The sequence below is a fragment of the Dromiciops gliroides genome, chromosome 3 (assembly GCF_019393635.1).
Source record: "Dromiciops gliroides isolate mDroGli1 chromosome 3, mDroGli1.pri, whole genome shotgun sequence".
In the NCBI taxonomy this organism is placed as follows: domain Eukaryota; kingdom Metazoa; phylum Chordata; class Mammalia; order Microbiotheria; family Microbiotheriidae; genus Dromiciops; species Dromiciops gliroides.
This window is the reverse complement of record NC_057863.1, coordinates 303,218,963-303,241,205: the sequence shown is the minus strand read 5'-3', so window position 1 is coordinate 303,241,205 and position 22,243 is coordinate 303,218,963. Positions and strand designations below refer to the sequence as shown.

Genomic DNA, 22,243 nt, shown 5'->3' with positions numbered 1-22,243 from the left:
AAATGTTGATTAATTGCTATTAAGTGTAACAAATCTCCTGATGCTGCTCAACACATTAGGTAATTTTGCATTTAATCATCTATATATAGTTCAGGAATTCACTCCCTCTTGCCTCTTGGAACCCCTAGTTTCCTTCATGAGTGGTATCACTTTCTGCACATAGTATTTCCTGATTCCCCCTATTGTTAATTCTCTTACTCTTCAAATAAATTTGTATTTTCTTATCTCTGTACATGCTGAGTCCTCTCAGTAGAAAGTAAGCTCCCTAAGGGTAGGCACTGTTTTTTTCATTCTGATCTTTGTATCCCTAACACCCTGTATTGTCTTGTACATAAAGATATTTAAAAATACAGCACTTGAGCACCTGCCCTGAATTCAGGAGGACCTGAGTTCAAATTTGACCTCAGACACTTGACACTTATTAGATGTGTGACCCTGGGCAAGTCACTTAACCCTCATTGCCCCACAAAAAAGCAAAACAAAACAAAACAAAAATATAATACTTGCTGAATTTGGAATGTATATGGATGTTAAGCATTTACTGGATGATACAAAAAAAAGTAAGAAGTGAAGTAACTATTTTCAACAGATTAGAAAAGATGAGACAAACATGTAAGAAAAGCCCAGTAATACAACCCAACTATAAGAACAGAAAGGGCTAAGCAATAAAAAGCAAAAGTGGGATGTTATTATTTTTTAAATGCTTCTTGGAAGAGATGCCTATTGATCCAGGTCTTGATGAAGTACTGGGCATTGATTCACAGAGGAAAAAGTAGGAAGCACTCTAGACAGGAAGAACAGCATGAGAAAAAGCAGGGACATGAGGACCAGCAGATGTAGGAGATAGAAAGAGTGTGATCTGGCTAGAGTGTGAGGATTTTGAGAAGGGACACTAAGACATGAGGTTGATGAGGAACCCTGGATGACAAGGGGAGGAGTTTGGATAGAGAACAGAGAGTCACTGTGGGTTCTTGACTATACAGATCAGAATGGCATATGAGGAAGATTATTCAAGAACTGTGCATGGGATTCATTATAGTAGGGAAGATACCGTAGGCAGGGAAATCATGTGCTATTGTTTTCTATTATGTATGTCTTTTTTCCAATTAGATTACAAATTCATTGAGGGAGGAGGCAATGCCTTAATGTTTCTTAATTATCTGTTATAGTACTAACATAAAAATAACTCAATGCAGAGTAAGCATTCAATAAAGGCTTTCTGATTACTTCAAAATTAGTTTTAAGATATTTTAGTACTACCTCTTTCCCACTATAATGTGGCTTCAGTCTCTGTCCCAGGAAAACTGAGGATATGAAGGAATGTCCTAGAGATTGGCTGTTTAGGCTGTAGAAATACTGTCTCTTAGTATTAGTTTGTCTATTGATCCTGTAGCTTTTCCATGGCTTCTAATCCCCAGAGGCTAGAAAGATAGTGGGGCTTCACATATCATACTACAGTCAAGTAGAGAATGGGGTGAACCCCAGAGACTCCTTGTCATCAAAATGTATGATGGCTCTGGTAATTGGAAAGTCCCTCCCCCTTTGCAAGTCTGGGTTCATTCTGGGAACACCCTGATCTGGAATTGAAGAGAGTTCAGGAAGACTTGGTTTGGGGTAACACTTCCTGCCAACCCCCACTTCTCAATCTGAGGGTATGTAGAAACCCTTGGTAGAGTCATCAAAACTAAGGGAGACTTTCTAGATATCCTCTGGTCTCAGATTTGAGTTTTCAGTGGGATCTGTATGATAGGATGTTGCAAGGGCTTATTCAAGCCTGGATGCCTTCTTTTTGCCCCCATTCAAAGGCAGCCTGGTAGGTCCTGAAAATATGTCAGCATTTTGGGATATTTTGAGCCGCTAGCCTATTTGGGTTCTGTACTTTATCTTAGTTCTGGGCTGATATGTAACCTTAGGCTATACTTTGCAGGGAGGGGAAAAAATCCCCAAATTACAAACAACTCCCCCAAAAGAAGAATTAGCGGGGCAGCTAGATGGCACAGTGGATAGAGCGCCAGTCCTGGATTCAGGAGGATCTGAGTCCAAATCCAACCTCAGACACTTAACACTTACTAGCTGTGTGACCCTGGGTAAGTCACATAACTCCAACTGCCTCACTAAAAAAAAAAAAAATTAGGAACACTCACTTTTGCTGGTCCTTCATCGTTTCAATGATGGTCCTCAACTCTTTCACTTGTGTCCTAAGTTCTTCTACCGCTGACTGACCATAGCTCAGCTGCTCAGTCTTTGGCTTTCCTTCGACGCTAAACAGAGAAGGGGAGTTTGACCTGTGACTTGTTGTTCCCAAAGACGATGAGTGAAGGGAAGATGAGGAGGAGGAAGAAAGCGGTGTTTGTGTGCTGGTCCCAACAGCAGCCATCCCCCCGGGCTTCGGAGGTAAGGAAGCTTTATTGTCGGATACCTATGAAAACAAAACCCAGTAATGAGATTTCCCCCGCTCTGGTCTACTAGAAAATAGTCACCGTACTGTCCCTTATCCACCCCTATCACCTTTTCAGAGGCACAGAGTGAATAAAAGAGTAAATAAAATAAATTTTAAAAAATATACAATAAGAAAACTGGAAAGCCAGCTCTACCACTAGATGTCACTAAAGGCACGCTTGAAAGTTACAGAAGCAAACCCTAAGGCAGGCTCACCCTGTTTTAAGTGATAATTTGGTGGGAGGGATGAGGAAATGGAATCCTCTATTAGCTTCATTATTTAAAGGAATCTTGAAATTATATTTTTAATAAATTTCAAGCCTCCTCATCTGTTTGACATGCAAATCTAAGAAGCAGTCCATATTTTTTAGATGTCTCCAGCAATCCAGACAGTCTGTTCCTTGCTGAACCTTAAACACAATACTCCATCTTTTGCTTCCAGGCATTTTCCCTGGCTGCCCCCCATGCCTGGAAGGTTCTCTCTCCTCATCTCTGCCTCCCAGATTCCCAGGTTTCCTGCAAGTCTCACCTAAAGTCCTATCTTCTGCAAGAAGCCTTTCCCAGTCCCGGGTAATGGTAATGTCTGTCCTCTTCTATTAACTCCAGTCTATCTTGACCAGATCTTGTCTGGCCAGAGTTGTTTTCCGTTGTCTCCCCCATTAGTGTGAGCTCCTCAAAAGCAAGGAGTGTCTTTGACCTTCTGTGTATCCCCAGCACCTAGCACAATGCCTAGCACTGCTTAGTAAATGCCAACTGCCTGACTGTTTGTTATTTTCAGGTTAATATCTATTACACTAGATTGGAACTGTTTTTAAAGATGCATATACCACAATTCTGGAAAATGCAAAAAAGGAAAATCCCTTAGAAATGTTCATTTACTTTCTATTCCTCTCAAAAATGTCTCCACATGTATGCTCATAATTAAATTTCTAATCTAATGTAGGAGATAGCAACCTTTAGGTCCTGATTCTATTTTAATATGTCAACATTTATTTTTATCTTGGTTCCTGTTCCCAGCAATTCCAGAATGGTTAGGGGATACTCTAGATGCTCTCTGGTAAGTCAGTCAACAAGCACTGTGCTAGGCACTGTGCTAGGCACTGGGAGATACAAAAAAACCAGGAGAGAGATGAGCAGGGTGAGGATTGCAGGCATGAGAAACAGCCAGTTAAAATGTTCAGAGCTGGGGAAGCTAGGTGGTGCAGTGGATAGAGCACTGGCCCTGGAGTCAGGAGGACCTGAGTTCAAATGCGGCCTCAGACACTTAACACTTACTAGCTGTGTGACCTTAGGCAAGTCATTTAACCCCAACTGCCTCACAAAACAAGAAAAAAAAAATTTAAATAAATGTTCAGAGCCAAAATATGGAAGGTCATATTGGGGAGTGTGCTGTCTGAGGAACAGCCAGGAGAGCAGTGTTGCAGGGTCAAAGAGGAGGTGGTGGTGGGAAGGGGGATGGGCGTTGTAAGGTCATATTAGTCACACATACCCTATTGGTCATTCCCAGGGACTACATTTGGTTCCCTTATTTCCTAGAGAACACTTGTTTTAAATAGTTCACACCATCTTGCAAATGGGTATTTTAAAGAAGGACCACAGAAATAAATCTACTGAAAACTAAAATCTACCCTCAAATATGTCACTCTTTCCTATCATGGGGATATTAATTCTGTTTTCTTTTGACGGTCTGCCCCTTTTTGTTGCCCAGACCTGTGATTTTATCAATTACAACATGAGTTAGTTGCCTATGAGGAAAATTCTCTATCAATGCAGATGAACAAATTCTCTGAAATCAGTGGCCGTAATTATCTGAGGGCACTGAGGGGGTAAACTAATTTCCAACAGTCACACAGCTAGTAAGTATCAGAAGTAAGCCGTGCACCAAGGTATTCATGACTGAAGTCAGCTCTCTAGCCATTATTAGCCCAAGCTGCCTCCCACATGGGGCTCTTACACTCATTTAAAAGGCAGACCTTTCCAAAAATACTCTTGACTTGGCAAATATTTGTGTACCAGAGACTGTTTGGCCTCCTGGGAAAGAAGCGTGAGGAAGGCGCAGCATTTCACATATTTATTCTAGGAGCTGGGAGGTTGTAGTGTTTGAGGCAATGGAGGGGGCACAGGAAGAAATTGTGTGGAAAACGAATGACTGAGCTTAGAAACCTCAGGAATCCTGAACAGCTGGCACCTAGTTATTGTGAGTAAAGCTCCCAGGGGGTCCATAGCATTCCACTGAGGTGTTCTCTGCATTGATGATTAACCTGAGCGATGCTATGTGAGCACCCCCAAAATGTCTGTGTTTCCTGTTCTCTCCAATTTGTGTCTTTCAGAGTCCTGGCACACAGACAGGGATGCTAGGGTGCCTCACAAGCGCCCATAGCCTTACCTGGGATATGGTAACAGTCTTTGCCGTCTTCTTGGACACGTCTATTCCTCTGTGCGCAAGGGAAGTGTGCTCCTCTTTATCTTCTTCTGGGCTCGGGGAATCAAAGAAATCAGGACTTGAAAGGGAAGACTAGGGAAGGCATAGAGAAAGGAAGAAAGACTTGTTACTATTGTGGATATGTTGGGTTAGGTCTTCCATTTGATACTCACCATGGCCTTTGTGAGGCTGGACAGGTGGGGTTATCCCCAATGACCAGATAAGCAAAGTGAGGCTTAGGTCATCCAGCAACACCAGCGCGGTAAACCAGGTCTTCTATTGGAGGGATTACCCAAAAGTCTCCTGGCTAAATCGGCTAAAGGATGCTGCTTCTGTGAATCATTCCAATTCTTCCCCTTCCTCTTATTTCTGATGCTTGGCTTTGAAATTTATCCAGTTTCTCTACATTCTCATGGTTCTAAAGAATCCCAGAGAGAATTATATCTTGGACATGCCGCCTCAGCACAGACCCATCTCCTTGCTTTCTTTAACAGCGTGAGACATGTCATCATAAATGGCAAACTCATGTCTAACTGGACATCACAGGGCCACAGATTCGGAACTGGAAAGAACCTCAGAACATCTAGTCTAGCCCCCTCACAGTAAAGAAACTGAGGCCCAGAGAGATTAATGGATTTGCCCAAAGTCACACAGGCAAACAGCATCAGAGGAGGTGTTTGAACAAAGGTCCTCTGACTTCAGGGTTCTGTATCATACCTGTTCTCCCTAACCTTACATTTCTTTCAATATTACTTATCTGGACATTTTGCCACTATAGATGCATCATTCTGGATTTATTTATAGTAATAAAATAATATATTTATATTATGTTTTAAGTTTTGCAAAGCATTTCTCTCATCTGATCCTCACAATAATCCTATGAGGTAATACAGACATTATTATCCCCATTTACAACTGAGGAAACTGAGGCTTATCCAGAAGTTAAATGGCTTATCTGGAGTCCCATGGTTTATACATGATGAACCAAAGTGGCCTAAATTTTGGCAAAGAGAGAGACACAGAGAGAGAGACAGGCAGATAGACAGAGAGAGAGACAGAGAGAAAGAGAGAGAGGAGACAAAGACAGAGAGAGAGAGAGAGAGAGAGAGAGAGAGAGAGAGAGAGAGAGAGAGAGAGAGGAGACAGAGACAGAGACAGAAACAGAGAAAAAGAGAGAGACAGAGGGAGAGAGACTTCCTATCTATACCTTGTTTCCCTGAACCTCAGTTTCCTCATTTATAAAATGAGAGTTGCTTGCCCTAGATAGCTTCTGAGAAGCTATAATTCTATGAGCTCTGAATGCTCCCCAACTCAAAGCCATTCAACAGTTAGTTATAAGACATAAACAGCAGTCTTCCACACTACCTATAGGTTTTCTCACAAGGGATGGGTATAGGGACAGTTTAACAGCAGCAGAGGTTCTAGAGGTTCTAGAACCACAAGTCTCTAGGTCTGAGGTACTCAACCTTTTTCATATCATGGGCCCCTTTGGCAATATGGTAAAGGCTATGGGCCCCTTCTCAGAAATATGTTCCTCAATGCATAAAATATATGATTGCAAAGGAAACTAATTATTGAAATTATTATTTGAAATGCACTTATCAATTTTTTAAAAAAGTTTACAGACCCCCAGGCTAAGAATCCTTAGGCTCTAGTGTGTCTCCTTGTACTAGGCTCTAGTGTGTCTCAGTTTCCTCTTCAGTACAAGTGGTGGTGGTAGTGGTGTGTGTGTGTGTGTGTGTGTGTGTGTGTGTGTGTGTGTGTGTGTGTGTGTGTGAGTTCAGACTAAATGTCCTCTTCTAGCACTAAATCTATAAGCTCCTTTTATTAGCCGGGAAGTGGGAGGGGGAAAAGGAAACTGTAGTGCTTTTCCTTCTCACAGATACACATAAAAAACCCCAGAAAATCATAGCCAGAAAGCTATCTGATTCAACATTTAATTTGTACTGTCTCTGTGCTTCATTAGCTCATCACACACTGCTTCAGATAAACCACTGGCTCTCCAATGAGGACAGTATTTCATCTAACCATTAAGAGGTGTCTTAGATCATCTCTGATTTTACAGGCAAAGGGGAGGGGCAGTTAGCATTAGGAGACACTTACAGATGTGAGAGACTGGGATGGAGGCCGTCTACCAGTGGCTTTTGGTCTGCTTGTTGTTGGATGACTGAGTTTCTCAGTAGATGATACTACAGAGTCAAAACCTTCTAGGTCTACAATAAAAACAAACAAACAAAAATCTGTGAAGGGGGGAAAACTGAAGAGAAAAAAAGAGGAATGGGTTGAAGGCACCTTCACATGTCACAAAGAAACACATTCCCCCCCATGCGAAGTGAGCCATGTTTGCTTCAGGCGTGATGCTATTCATTCTCGGGACCTTCTCCATAGCCATGGCTGCTGCCTCACCCCTCTAGGCATAGGTACCTCTCTGGCCCCTAACACCTCTTCATGTGCTGTCTTCTCCCATTAGAATGTAAACCCTTTTAAGGTAGAGACAATCTGGCTTGCTTGTGTTTGTATTCCCAGCATCGAGCCTACGGCCTGGCAAGTAGTAAGCACTACCTACCTCCTTACTTTAATTTATCTATCTAGGCATCCAGGCACTCATGACTACCTTGCTGCAAAAATATTACAGGAACTGAGTGAATTAATTTTCTCTCTCAGTTTAGCAAGCTATTGTGGGGAAGGGAAAGCACCGCATGAATTTTCCTTAGCATCAGAGTAGCTGCTTCCATAAATCTTAGAATAGCTGTAGAAAAAAAAAGGGGAGGGGGATTGCTCTTAGGAGTTGCTTTCTTTGACCACTAAAGGTAAAAATTAATAAATGAAGTGTTCTGGTTGCATCGATAGGAAAGGCAGCTACCAAAAGCTGTTACCATAGCGAAGGGCACATTGATTACCAGTGATTGATTCCAGAATGCAAAAGGCATCCTTGTAGAAGGCCCAAGAAATTCATCTGGTTGTGTTGTCATTGCTTAATGTCTCCCAAAGCCCATCACTCACTTGGTATTTAGTCCTACAATGCATTGTATTTTTATGTAACTTTTCATGTAGATAGTCTGTTTTTATCTCCTCAACTAGATTATAAGCTCTTTGTAAGTTACGCAGACACTAGGTACAGTCGGGATAGTATTAGGAGACACCCTGTTTTCCAGAGCTAAGATCCAGCAAGCATGTTGTGCCCTGAGCTGGGCATAACAACAATCCTTTGCGCCCACTCTCTGGGTGATCTCAGCCACAGCAAAATCCCAGAATTGTTTCATATAATTATTGTATTGCTTTGACCAACACCAGGTGTTCCCTGAGTTCCCGTGTTCCAGTCATGAAGCCCCGCTATGCATCAAACTTGTCTTGTTGTTGTTACTCCTCATTGTCAAGGCTACAGCTTACATCAGTATAAGTATTGAGATTCACCCACACTAAAGAGGGTCCCCTACTGTGTTGGGGTAGGGGTAGCTAGTTTCCCTCCTTGCTTGCAAACCATTTTCCTCACTCTAGAAAATAAACTTCTGTCCTAGTCTCTGTACAGTTGTCCTTGCCTGCTCTGTCTAGTTCCAGCCACCTCGGGTCAAGACTTCAGTCTAGTTGACAATACTTAATAAACATCTTGTAGACTGATGGAAGATGAGAATAATATGATCAAAGAATCAAGTACTTCTTGAACATCTACTGCATGCCCAGCACAAACCATTTGGACTAGACTCTCCTCATTTCTAGAGTCACATCATCTTTCAAAAATAATTTGGGGCTGTATAATTTAAAATTCTAAATGTGGGTTCTAATCTGTTCCCCCAGTTTTGGGGGGAAACTGACTAAAATCACTGATAAATGAGTTTAGGTTTTTTAAGGGTTTATTGAAAAAATAGTAAAAGAAAGAAAGATTGAGAACAGATTTCCTATAACCTGGCAAACCTAAGCCTTCCTAATCTCCCACTTCTGAAGTTCTCTGCCAGCACACTGATGTCTCGAAGCCAAAGAGGAAGAACCCTCCCCTAGCTTCTGCTTCCTGCTTCCTGCTCCCCTCCCAGAAATGGGAGGTTCCTCAAGCTGATTGGCTAGAGTCATTCACATTCATTAAGTACCCTTAAGTACCAGCCAGATGTGCTTACAATCTAGTACACCAGTCAGTCGTTCTTCCCCATCTCAATCAGTCCAGATCAATCTCCAGGTGAACCCCTGAGTTCCATTATCTTGACACAGGTTAATGGCTTCAATGCAACTGAACTGACCCTTTAAAGCCCCCACAATTTACAACGTGCCGTGCTGGACACTGGGGTTAAAATGATGAACAATGACACAGATCCTGCCTCCCAAGAACTTTCAATCTATCAAGTGGTGGTCCAAGAAATGCATATACACTACAACATACATTATACTAAGAAAATGGCCATGGGAGAGGTTTGGAAGGCAAGGGAGATTGAGAAGGGAATGAGGGGATCAAGGTTCTGCATAGTTTCAGGGGGAAAAGAAAGAAATAACAGCAATTCATGTAACAGCAGAATAATAGCAAAGAATATAATGACAGCAAGAAATAACAGCAAATGCATTTTCTATTCATGTGAACTGATGCAGGAATGATTAGCAGAGAGAGAAGGGCCCACAGGTACACTGAGTTTCATGCCTGGGAACACACCACTTTGTTACTCGATGGGATGTGGAATGCTTTTCAGATTCTATAATCTCAAATGCAATGATTAGATGAGGAAAAAGTTGCTAAATAAATCTTTAGCCCTCTTTTGTTGATAGTTACAATAATCTGGTTTATCCTATTAAAGTGATACTGGGGTTGAACAACATGTTTAGACACCAACTCCTGTAATGAGCTAAGTAGAGTCAGACATGATTAACTGGTCAACAGAAGCTAGTAAATCACAGTCACACAAACCCAACATTTGGTTAACTTATATTATTCTTGCACCTGGTAAGTGAATAATGAAGTAATTATTTTATACAAGCTTTTTGTGTAAAACTTAATATAGCCTCATAAACCCTTGGGTGTGGGGAGATGAACAAGCCTTTAATAGTCTCAAATTCTTTCCAAAGTTGTTTCTCCCTTGAGGTGGAGAAGTCAACTACTTAAGTAAGGGGTTCTAAAAAGCGCCCCCCCCCCCTTCAGCTCTCTTCGGCTGGTCACTACTAGTAAGCCTAAAAATTCTCAGGCTCCCTGCTCATTCTTTTGAATGAATTATTTAAAATTCATCTGTAATACATTAACTTAGTATCAGTATCAACATTTGAACATAAATGGGTTTAGAAAAGAAATCAGGTAGTCACCTAACAGGCCCCTAAAGGAAAGAAACACAGAAAAATGGGTTTTGATTGTTGGCTGTGATTAAGAAAGTCTAGGTCTGGTTAGGACATCACAAAAAGAGGCCCTAGTAGTAAGCGAGTAATGTGAAGGAGCGAGAGGGAGGATGGAAGGGGGAGCACTGAGAGCAAGGACAGAAAGTAAAACTGCTACTGAAGGCATGCTAAAGTTTGTCCATGTTCTGAATGTTGCTGCTAAGAAGAACAGAGAGCTTTGGAAGGCTGGATTCAAAGCCAAGGAATGGCTGATGTAATTTTTCTATCCTCAAACTTTTCATAGCACTTCTTCAGGACTCTTCCGTTTTTACTTATATTCTCCATCATATCATAGTTATTTGTGTACCTATCTTCCTCCAGGTTTCCACTCCCACTTCAAGATTGGAAGTATCTTGATAGCAGGGTATGTGATGTAGTTAACTACCTTTCTATCCTCTTTCCTTCCCTCCCCAATCTCTCCATTTCTCCTTCATTCTTTCTTTCTTTCCTTCCTTCTTTCCTCCCTCCCTCCCTCTCTTCCTTCCTTCCTTCCTTCCTTCCTTCCTTCCTTCCTTCCTTCCTTCCTTCCTTCCTTCCTTCCTTCCTTCCTTCCTTCCTTCCTTCCTTCCTTCCTTCCTTCCTTCCTTCCTTCCTTCCTTCCTTCCAACACAGTGTTAGGCATGTGTTTGATTGAATTATGCAAGGCACTGTGTTAGGTTGGATGCAACTTGAGGTCTGAGGTGCCAAATGAGTAGACTCTACAAAGCTCTACTCAGAGGAGTTTGGAACCTGGATAGCAGTATACCAATTTAAGTAGCATTTTTCTATTCCAGGCACCTCTTACATGAGTCCCTTTTCTTCTTTCTTGAAGAGTTGCAAGAATTCAACATCTAGTCTCCTTCTGCCCTGGATCTAAGGTGACTTCCAATTGAGACCTTTTCCTATTTACCCCTTCCTACCCTCCCATCTCCCATCAAACCTTATCTACATTAGATTCCTTTCAGAGTTCAAAGACTTATCATAGTCTGACATGAGTCTTTATATAGGTTATACCTTTTTAAATTTTTCTTAAAGAATTTTTTTCTTTAAATAAAGACATTTTCTTAAAGAAAATGCCATTCTTTTTCTCTGTCAGTTGACTTCCCTTAGGTAGGTAAGACCTCAAAGCTCGAGCTTATTAATGACTCATCAAGTATGAACATGGTTAAGAACCGATCTTGGAAAGTCCCTTTAAGTATGATCTGTGAACCTCTCAGTCATTTTTCAATATTCACAACTACAATCTGTCTTCCTCACCAAACTTTCTCAATAAGAAACTCATGGACTATATGCTGGAAGTTTGGTGTGTAGAAAAGGCTTTTTTAATATAGCTAATGTTTCTAGAGGACCCTTTTTTGCTAAAGAGGAAGGAAGGAAGGAAGGAAGGAAAGAAGGGAGGGAGGAAGGCAGGGAGGGAGAGAAGAAGGAAGTAAGGAAAGGAAGAAGGAAAGAAGGAGGGAGGGAAAAGGAAGGGGGAAGGAAGGAAGGAAGGAAGGAAGGAAGGAAGGAAGGAAGGAAGGAGAAAAAAGAAAGAAAACCAGATGAATAACTGAAGATTAGTTAGTCAATGTGGTGGAGTAAGAAAAGTATTGGATTTTTGAGTGAGAGGACTTCTGTCAGAATTCAGCGGTGTGCATGGATGGGACCTGAGTTCTAATGGCAGCACTGCCACCTACAACCAATGTAACTTGGACAAGTGACTCAGCCACTCTGAGCCTCAGTTTCTTCATCTGTAATGTGAGGAAGATAGCCTAGATAACACCTAAGGTTCCTTACTACTACAGGACTTTTGACAAGTCACCGCATCATTGTTGGTCTCAGTGTCCTCATCTCCTCATCTGTAAAATGAGGCAGTTGGGCCAGATTATCTCCAAGGTACAATTCTATGATCTGTGATCCCATAATCCTATGATAGGGCATGGGTGAGCAGAAAAGGAGGCATTCTAAGTGAGGGCAACAGTACCAGCAAAAACATGCCACAGGAAAGCATATGGTGTTCCAAGAAGATATCCCTGGACAAAAGAAGGGAGAGTAACTACAGCCCTTCTTGTTCCTCTTGGCTTTTGTCTGTGTCTCCATTATCTGACCTGCAGCCTAGGTCACATCTCTCACCACCAATCCATTCTGACTCTCCCCCACAAAAGGAAAACCTTTTATCATCAATGAATCAAATTATGTGAAGTGAGACTCACTCAGGGAGGGCCACTCTTGAATGCCTAACTCATACTTTCAGCATAATGGACTATGGCTTTGGGTGCAACACCCTCCCTCCCCCCCCCCCCATGGCTTTATTGATGCCAGTTCTGCTTTGAGCTGATAAAAGACTCATCAGGTGTGAAGCCAGTTGCTGAGAACTACATGCATTTGAGATATAGTGGTATATCTCTCTATACTACCAACTGCGATATGTTCTTGCTTCCTGGAATGCTGGAGGAGAAACAATGCAGTTGCACACCCAGACCCACATACACACATTTTTAAATCACTAAAGCATAAATCATGCTCCCCATGATTGTTATGGTAGCTCTGGTGAAGGCAGATTTTTCCATTACTAACCCTTTGTGGTGGAAGGGAAATGTTATACTTTTCATCGTGGTTTTGAAATGGATCAGGGCGAAATTTGATATGAAATTTTTTTATCCCAGCTGGGAATTTTTCCTCTTAGTAAAAAAAAAAATGGTTTCAAAGTCTGTAAGCCATCCTGAAATGACTGAGATGGAGAACACCAGGGATCTTTTTAAAGATGGTTTCATTGGGATGAAAAGTTGTCAGGTGAAACTTTTGTGATAGTTGGGAGAAAAAAAAAATCTTTAAACACAGCAAAGCTAATTCATATTGAAAATGTCTACAGATGCTTAGAAGGGACCTTTCCCACTCTGTGTGGCATGTTAAACTCGCTCGTTTTCCATAAGGATTAAGTCTCCTTTACTTTGACTGGAAAATCTGCCATCATTTTCCACGGATGTCCCAGACCAGTCACAATGATTGCGATCACCACATAAAGCACAGATGGTAAAACCATGGAAAAGTGACTGTCACATGTCTGAATCAGGAGAGCCATCCGCAAAAGCTCTGTCCATGGCGTTCTTGGCTAGTTTGCTTTTTTCTACTTCTTTACTCTTCATGGCTCATTTTTGTGATCTAGCATAAAGAGCACAGGACTAAAAATGTTTAACTTAAGCAAATCACAATTTTTCATTGTGCCTCAGTTTCTTCATCTACAAAACAGATTAATCACTAGAGGAGATAGCAAGAAGTTGTTTTTCCCCCCTTTATTGTAGCAGAGTTCTTAGGTATTAGTAGCAAAACCTAGAGCAAGGTGATTCATTATAAAGCCTAACTTGATGGTCAAGAAGGTACTGCTTGAAACCTGAAGTATTTTCCATTATACAAAGTTAACCTCTTTCCCAATTTGTTGTTGTCATTGTTCAGGTGTATCTGATTCTTTGTGTCCCTATGTTGTATTTTCTTGGTAAAAAGACTGGAGTGGTTTGCCATTTCCTTATCCAGCTCATTTTACAGATGAGGAAACTGAGGCAAACAGAGTTAAGTGACTTTCCCGGGGTCACCCAGCTAGGAAGTGTCTGAGACCAGATTTGAACTCAGGAAGAAGAGTCTTCCTGACTCCAGACCCAGCACTCTATCCACTGAGCCACCTAGCTGCTTCAATGAGGAAAAGTTATTAAAGAAAATAGAAAGATCTGTATTTATGAGTTAGCTGAATCATACAAGGCTAATAATGTTAGAAGAGATATCAGAGAACCATCTAGCCAAATCTTTCCTTTAAAAAAAAATCCTTCCTTTAACAGTCGAGGCCTCCTGACTCCTGAAGAAGGGAAAGGAGGAAAGAAGAAGAGAAGGAGGGAGGGAGGGAAGGAAGGAGAAGAAAACAAAAGAAAAGAAGGAGAAAGAAAGAGAGAGGAGAGATCCATTCATCCATCCATCTCTCTATCTCTCATCTATCTATCTATCTCCTGTCTGATATCGATCTATCTCACACTGTCTCTTTCAGTTAACAACTATTCAACTTATGAAAACCCCATCACAAGAGTACAATACTAGATATGATGGGTATTATTATATTGCTTGCCTTCTCAATGGGTGGGGGAGGAGCTAGAGGGAGAGAATTTGAGACCCTAATTTTTTTAAGTGAATATTAAAAATAAATTAGTTAAAAAACAAACAAAAATACTCTGCTGAGCACTCAGTATGCATTAAATAAATACTTGCTTATTTATCAAAAACAGATGGGACCTGACTCACTAAGTGAAAATTCTATTCCAGGAAATTATGAAGTTTTGAAGGAAAGTTAATAATGAATGCAACAGATTTATCACACATTTAGAGTTGGAAGATACCTTAGAAAATGCCTAGTCTCTCCACCCCCCCCCCATTTTAGAGATGAGAAAACTGTGGCTCTAAGAAACAGAATGACATAGAAGATCACACAGGGAGCAAGCAGGAGAGGTGAGATTTGAATCCAAGTCCTCTTACTCCAAATCCAGTGCTCTTTCCACTACAGCATAATGCTTTTGTGCAGTTATTGACTGTGTGTTAAACTGTGGTCTATACATGGTATTATTATGACCAATTAAGATCTGAGGAGATCTTTGGAAAGGTAGGGAAAGCATTGCACTGCCCTTTCAGATCTGACACAGGTAGTATTTTACTCGTTCCTGGTATATAATACCAATGACACAATGCATTTCTCCTCATGAATTAGAAACTCTATACAATTCAATGGTAAGCAAGGCAATTATCAATCTTGATTTCCCTCTGTAAGGATTACACTGTCACTTTAAACAACAATGCATGATTTCTTCTGCTCAAATATTTTTTTAAAAAGATGTTTATTCTTAATAATAAGTCTTTAGCTATAGAGTCTGCTTGTGTGTGTATTTAAGAACTAAAAATTATTTAACTTGTACAAATCACTTCCCACTATACCTCAGACTAAAGATTATACTTCAGGCTAGACAATAAAAAACTGTTCACTAAAACTGACAGAGGCATTTGGGAGGAGAAACCAAAGAAGATAAGAATTTTAATTAATTCAATAAACACATATTAAGCACCTATAGTTGGACCCTATGGGAGATGCCAAAAAAAAAATGACAGCCACATCAAAGGAGTTTACAATCTAGTAATTCACTAAATATTTATTAAACACCTACTATGTGCTTAATATTGAATTAGACAGATCAGTTGGGATGAAAGAGGAAGAAAGATAGAGGAGATTCAGTTGTATTGACCCAAATCCTATGACCACTGTGCTAGACCAGAGAGATAGATTTTCTAATCCTTTTCAGTTGTGTCCAACTTTTCCTGACCTGTCATATTTAGGGTTTTCTTGACAAAGATACTGGAATTGTTTGCCATCTCCTTCTCCAGCTCATTTTACAGATGAAGAAACAGGCAAATATGGTTAAATGACTTGCCCAAAGTCACATAGCTAGTAAGTGTCTGAGGTCAGATTTGAACTCAGGAAGATGAGTCTTCCTGACTTCAAGCCCAGCATCCTATCTACTGTGCCATCGAGCAGCCCCAGGAGATAGAATGAAAAGAATAAAGAAAGGGAGCATGACAACCACCTCAATGAATTTCCGATCTAGTAATTCGATTCCATAAATACTTATGAAGCCAAGCAGTGATATAGGTGTTGGTGATACAAAAATGCTTTAAAGAAGCCTGCATTTTATCAGAGGAAACAGCACAAATACACAGAAGTACAAAATATGCATTGCAAGTATAAGGTAATTTCACAGGGATGAGGAGGCATGAGGGGAGCAGGAAAGACTTCATGAAGAAATTGATGCTTGATCTGAGCATTGTTCTAAGAGCAGAGGCTGAGATAGAATGGACTCTAGACGTGGGGAAAAGCCTGTGCAAAAAGCTGGGAGATGAGTGTTGGCATTTCCTGTAAGAGGAATGAGTCAGTCAGTCTGCTTGGCTCACAGGGGACATAAAAGAGACTGATGTGTAGTAAATGTGGAGAGGTAGGCTGGAGTCAGAGCCTGAAGGGATTTAAATATTAAAGAGAGAACTTCCCTAAGTCATTCTGTCCAGAAGCAATAGGGAGCCACTGAAGCATTTGAGAAAAGCAGTAACATCACCAGACCTGAAGTTTAGGAGTGACAATTGAGCAACTGTGTGAAAGAAGGATTGGAGAAAGGTGAGAATTGAGGCAAAAAGATTAATTAGGAAGGTTACTGCAATGGTTGAGACAAGAGGAGATGAGGACTTGAATGAGGGTAAAAAGCTGGGAGAACAGAGAGAAAAGGATGAATGGAAGAGATGTTCTGGGGTAGAACTGACAAGATGTGGCACCTGACTGGATAATGGAGGATGAGAGAGTGAGCAATCGAGATGGACTCTGAGGTTATGAACCAGGGTGAGAAGATGGGCATGGCACCAGGGATGCAAAGACACAAGGAAAAAGTCTTTGTCCTCCAGGATCTTATACTGCTGTTGTTCATCCTTCATTCTCAAAGAGGAGCGACAATGTCACGAGGGGGAATGTCTTGACTTGTGTGTGAATTGGTTTTAAGTGAGGCAGAGCTGTGCAAAGTCATTAGTCTCACTCTAGAAGCAGACAAAAATGACGTGGTGGCTAGGTTTAAAACAAAAAGGTTTAAGAGCTGAATATACTTTAAAGTGATATCAAAAGGGAGAAACTATTTACATTTAAATGTTACTAAAGTAGACAGCTTAAAGCACTTTCATACTAAGCAAAGTGATATTTTTAGTGAGACCTACTTGATAAGCAAAATTAAGAGTTAAATTAAGGGGAGATTAACTTTAGTTGACATTTCTTAGTAGGAGGTATCAAACTTACACTTGGGAATGAATTTTTTAAAAAACTGATCTCTCAGGGGGAAGCTGGGTGGCACAGTGGATAAAGCACTGGCCCTGGATTCAGGAGGACCTGAGTTCAAATCTGGCTGCAGACACTTGACAATTACTAGCTCTATGACCTTGGGCAAGTCACTTAACCCTCATTGCCCTGAAAACAAACAAACAAAAAAACCTGATCTCTCCTCCCCCCCTTTTTTTTCTGCCTAAATAACACTATAATTAGCCAGTTAGTAAATAGTACTATAGTCAACCTTGTGCCTTGCAGTGTCCTCCCTGTATATCTACCATGCCTGGAATCCTCTCACTCCTCATCTCTGGCTTCTCTGGCCTCCTTCAAGTGTTACCTTAAGTCCCATCTTCTGCAAAAAACCTTTTCCAGTCCTCCTTAATCTTAGTGCCTTACCTCTGGGACTATTTCCAATTTATCCTATATAAATCTTGTTTGAACATAGTTTGCATTAGACTGTGAGATCTTTGAGGGAAGGGACTATTTCCCCCCCCCCGCCTTTCATTGTATCCTTAGTCCTTCGCACAGTGAAGAGCACACAGTAGGTGCTTAATAAACACTGTTTTATTTTACAAAACCCATTTTTGAAGAATACATTTAGTATATGAAATCTAATATCAAATGCAGTGAGATTGACCTAATAAGGAAGCCAAGCCAACTGGCCTGTGCAGCTTTAACATGGAAGTTGAATGACTTGCCCGAGACTCTCATGACAATTCAGATACCTTATTCAGGGAGTTGACCAACCACCCAGCCCATCAATCATCTTTTCACTTAGGATAGGTACTTGCAATCTATAGCATTCATTTCAAGAACAATGCATTTGTGAAAGGACAGACTATTAACAATAATAGCTAATGATAGTATTTATAGAATGCTTTAAGGTTTGCAAAGTACTTTACAAATTTTATCTTCACAACAACCCTGCTGCTCCTATTCCCATTTTAGAGAAGAGAAAACTGAGGTACAGTGCAGTTAAGTGACTTGGCCAGGTTCACACTGCTAGTTAGTGTCTGAGGCCACATTTGAATTCAGGTCTCCCTGACTCCAAGCCCAAGGCTCTAACCATTGTACAATCTACTGCATATATGAGCCTACCTTATACAAAATAGATAAAGATGTATTAGTTCAGACTCTTCTTGCCAGGATAGGGATAAATCAGGGGACAAATTGGGAGAGAATTAATGAATAATCTCCCCTCCCTCCAAGAAGGTTCATTTGCAGCTAGGTAGAACAGTAGAGTCAGGAAGACCCAAGTTCTAATTTGACCTCAGAGATGTACTAGCTGTGTGACCTTGGACAAGTCATTTAACCTCTGTTTGCTTCAGTTTCCATAACTGCAAATGGGTGTGTATATGTATGGGAGGAGAATAACAATACTTATTGCCCAGGGTTCTAGTGAGGATTAAATGAGATAATATTTTACACTTTGAAAATCTTATATACGAACTATATGTATAAGTTCTATATAAATGCTGGCTATTATGATGGGAAAATCAGAGTTTCTTTGACTAGAAAATTCCAGCCAATATGGTAGCAGCTACCACATTTGGCTTTCTCCAGAGCCTGTGCTTCCTCCTGTATTCTTCCTGGCTCTCTTCCCTCTTGACAGTAGACTGGAGGTTAAATGATTTGCATGAGGTGACCTGGCTTCCTGTTGATCTAAATCAGGCTAGTCTGTTATGTACTACCTTAGCTGTCACCACTAGATCCAATTACTCTTGGACAGGGTCCGCTGACCTTCTTTACCCTGGTGCTTATTTCTTTCCTCACTTAACAAATCTAAAGTGAGTGGGTGGGAATATGTAGACAGAAGATTTTAGGCAGTAATTTTGCGGAAGGGAATGAGTTCTTGGCCAGATAGATATAGGGACAGCATCTCCAAACCTATTTGAAAAATTGAAAAGAACTACAGACTTTCTTTCTGGAGGAGGCAAGGTATTTGATTACAATAAATGCTGTTTCCCAAGAAGTCCAGGGGCCTTTGCTAGGATGCTGTGTTACTCTTCTATGGATTTTCCGGTAACTGTTAAGTATATAGTAATAGCCCCCCCCCCAACCACTTATACCTAATGCTCTCAGCCAGAGGGGGGTAAAGGTGGCATTGCAAGCTAAATAAATATCAAATGAAATCTGAGCACACATATACATCTCTCCCTTCCTGCTTTTATATATAATTAGCAGTACAGAGTCTTTGGTCAATTTTGCCGATGAGACAAGTAAAAACTTACCCTAAAAAAGGTTTTTTAAAGCATTGTAAACTCAGCTTTTTTTATATTTAATTTTTAAATGCTAAAAACATCCCAAGCATATTTACATGACAAAGCAAAAAAAAAAACCCAAGCACCCCAAAACCAACTCCAACCTTTTTGTTTTGGGGAATGCAAATACTTTTATCCCACAAAATGCTGAATAAAATACTTGGTCTGTTCTGTCTCTGCATCCAGCCCTTTGAGGTAGAGAAAATAAACAAGAATTTGGTACAAGGGGCTTTAGCTAAATCATAAAGAAATACCACCTTTCTTTTGGATGAAAGGGGATCACAGGGTAATGGAAAAGTAACATTAATCAGAAAGTACAACAGACATGATCTGATTCCTGGAAGAGCCTCCCTTGGTTGACCTGCTGACTCCAAATTAATTATTTCTATGACCCAACAAAGAAATGATCACATTCTGGGCCATGTTCAAAAGCTTTCATTGTAATTACAGGTGACAAAAGTAAGGACAAAATCTCATCTTCCTACGTCAAAAACGGTAGAAAGATTTATACTTAGACCTACTTTATTTGTCACTACTTGAGGCAACTAGTGGAACAGAGCTACAAGCCTCAAGTCAGGGAGACTTGAGTTCAAATCCAGCCTCAGACACTTACTACCTTGTGACCCTGGCCAAGTTACTTAACTCCTGCCTCAGTTTCCTCATCTGTAAAATGGAGATAATAACAGCACCTACCTCCCAGGGTTGTTGTGAGGCTCAAATGTGGTAATATTTGTAAAGTCCTTAGCATAGTGCCTGGCACATAATAGGTACTATATAAATGCAAGCTATTATTATTTACTGGCAGTCAGAAGTGTCACAGATAGTTTGCTTCCAATTAAGTGTAAAGTAAAAATGATCTTAACCCTCCTTAAATATAAAAAAGTATACAAATATATGTATGTGGGAGAGATTGTAAAAATAATATTTCCATCCCTTTAGAAACAAAACAGCTGGGGCAGCTATGTGGCACAGTGGATAGAGCACCGGCCCTGGAGTCAGGAGTACCTGAGTTCAAATCCGGCTTCAGACACTTAACACTTACTAGCTGTGTGACCCTGGGCAAGTCACTTAACTCCAATTGCCTCACTAAAAACAAAACAAAACAAAACAAAAAAAACCCAGCCTCTTTCCCTTCTCTAGGAAGGGCTAGGGAGTGTGGAACGCTGTGGTCACTTTCAAACTTCAACAATATTTGGACAAGTTTTGCTTAATTGCTCTTTTTTTCTCTTGTTAAAAATTCTTTGTCAAAGGTATATGCAAATGAGGGAGGAAAAAAAACAAAAAATCCAATAAAATACATTTAAAAAAAAGTATAATTTTCCAATACAGGAGATATCTCTGAATATTGGGGGAGGGTGGTGCAATAAATATTGAGGTCTTTAAAAGCAAGATAAGTTGATATAATATTTTACTGTTCTGAAACAACACAAAGCTCAAAAAAATTAGGTAAATTAGGTAAAAATTTAGGTATATTTACAGATGATCCTTATTAATATAAGCTAGGGATATTTGGGGTATGCGCCTAATTTTTTGAAGGAACATAATCGAGGTCTATTATGCCCTTCCAAAACCATTCCCTTGATCCAACTGTTAAAGACAGAATACTGCATTGGATGAAAAAATGGTTTATCTCAAAATAGCTCCTACACCTCTCAGGACTGTTTGTGAAATTCAACTGAGATGGTACAGGTTATCCCCAAAGTCTTAGTGCAGTTCTGAGCTTTAATAAATGAAAACGCTTTAACAGTTTTATTATAACTACACTAAGGCTTTTAGAATACCCTATATATTTAAAGCATTTTGCAAGCCTTAAGGCATTATGTAAATGCTAGCTATTATTATTAATTATCATTAGCTGTGTGACCCAGGGCAAATCATGTAACCCCATTTGCCTCAGTTTCCTCATCTGTAAAATGAGCTGGAGGAGAGGGAAACGGGGAACCACTCCAGTATCTTTGCCAGATGGGGTCACAAAGAGTTGAACACAACTGAAAAATGACTGAATAACAACTATTATTATTATTATAGTTTATTATTATTATTACTAGCTAATTAATGATAGCTATTATTTTTGACTAATTATTATTGTTGGTAGTAGCAGCATTATTATTATTACCATTTTTGGAATGACAATACTTATAGAGAGTAAGCCTGAACTTCCTCCCCCACTACCTCAACTCTCCATCTAAGAATATTCTTACTAAGTATCTGGTGTATACTAAATACTTTATAAATGACTGATTTTCTCTCGATTTGCCCCACTTCCCATTCCCAGCAACTGATTCACAAATATCATATACCTCAAGGCAAGTCTACCAAAATTCCTCTCCTCACTGAATCACAAATCTAAAGCCAAAAGGGATTTCAGAAGCCATGTAGTTCAATTTACTTATTTTACTGAATAGGAAATTGAAGCCCTCAGAGGGCTAAAGTGATTTGTCCATAATCACATTGGTGGTAAGCAGCAGTAGAATTTGAATCCAGAACCTTTGACTCCAGAAGCTTCTATTCTTTACACAATACCATGTTGGTGGACTCCATTTTCCTTGAATTTTGACTGTTAACTCAGACCCATATAAAACAGCCTACATTTGTTGCAGACTTTTAAAATATTATTTATACTACATGCTATTATGTTATATGCTTTCTGTAGGGGGCTCTGTGGCTCTAAGATTGGTTTGTTTCTTTAATCAAAACAGCCAGAATCTGGACAGAGTTATTTATAGATCCACATATAGATAATCTCCAATTTACCATGATCCAATTCCATCACACCCATGTTATTACTTCGTACTAGTAGCAGTCTCCACAAATGAACATATATTGAATTCCAACCAGTCTTAAAGATAGAGTTGCCAACCAACTGCAACTCTAGTGAAAGCCACAGTTTGATTTTTCTCCTTAATATACTTGCTACAGGGAAATTTACAAGGAAAA

At 40.2% G+C, this 22,243-nt stretch overlaps 1 protein-coding gene across 7 annotated transcripts in view; it reads right to left on the bottom strand.

The window, feature by feature from the left end:
* SH3KBP1 (SH3 domain containing kinase binding protein 1) overlaps positions 1–22,243 on the bottom strand; it is a 463,133-nt gene that overhangs the window by 8,441 nt on the left and 432,449 nt on the right. For all 7 annotated transcript variants that reach the window (XM_043996852.1, XM_043996855.1, XM_043996854.1 and 4 more), the window contains 3 exons: positions 6,965–7,074; positions 4,826–4,954; positions 2,145–2,419 (listed from right to left, as the gene is read on the bottom strand). In XM_043996852.1, the coding sequence (XP_043852787.1) occupies positions 2,145–2,419; positions 4,826–4,954; positions 6,965–7,074 (514 nt within the window). The remainder of the gene's footprint in view (positions 1–2,144; positions 2,420–4,825; positions 4,955–6,964; positions 7,075–22,243) is intronic.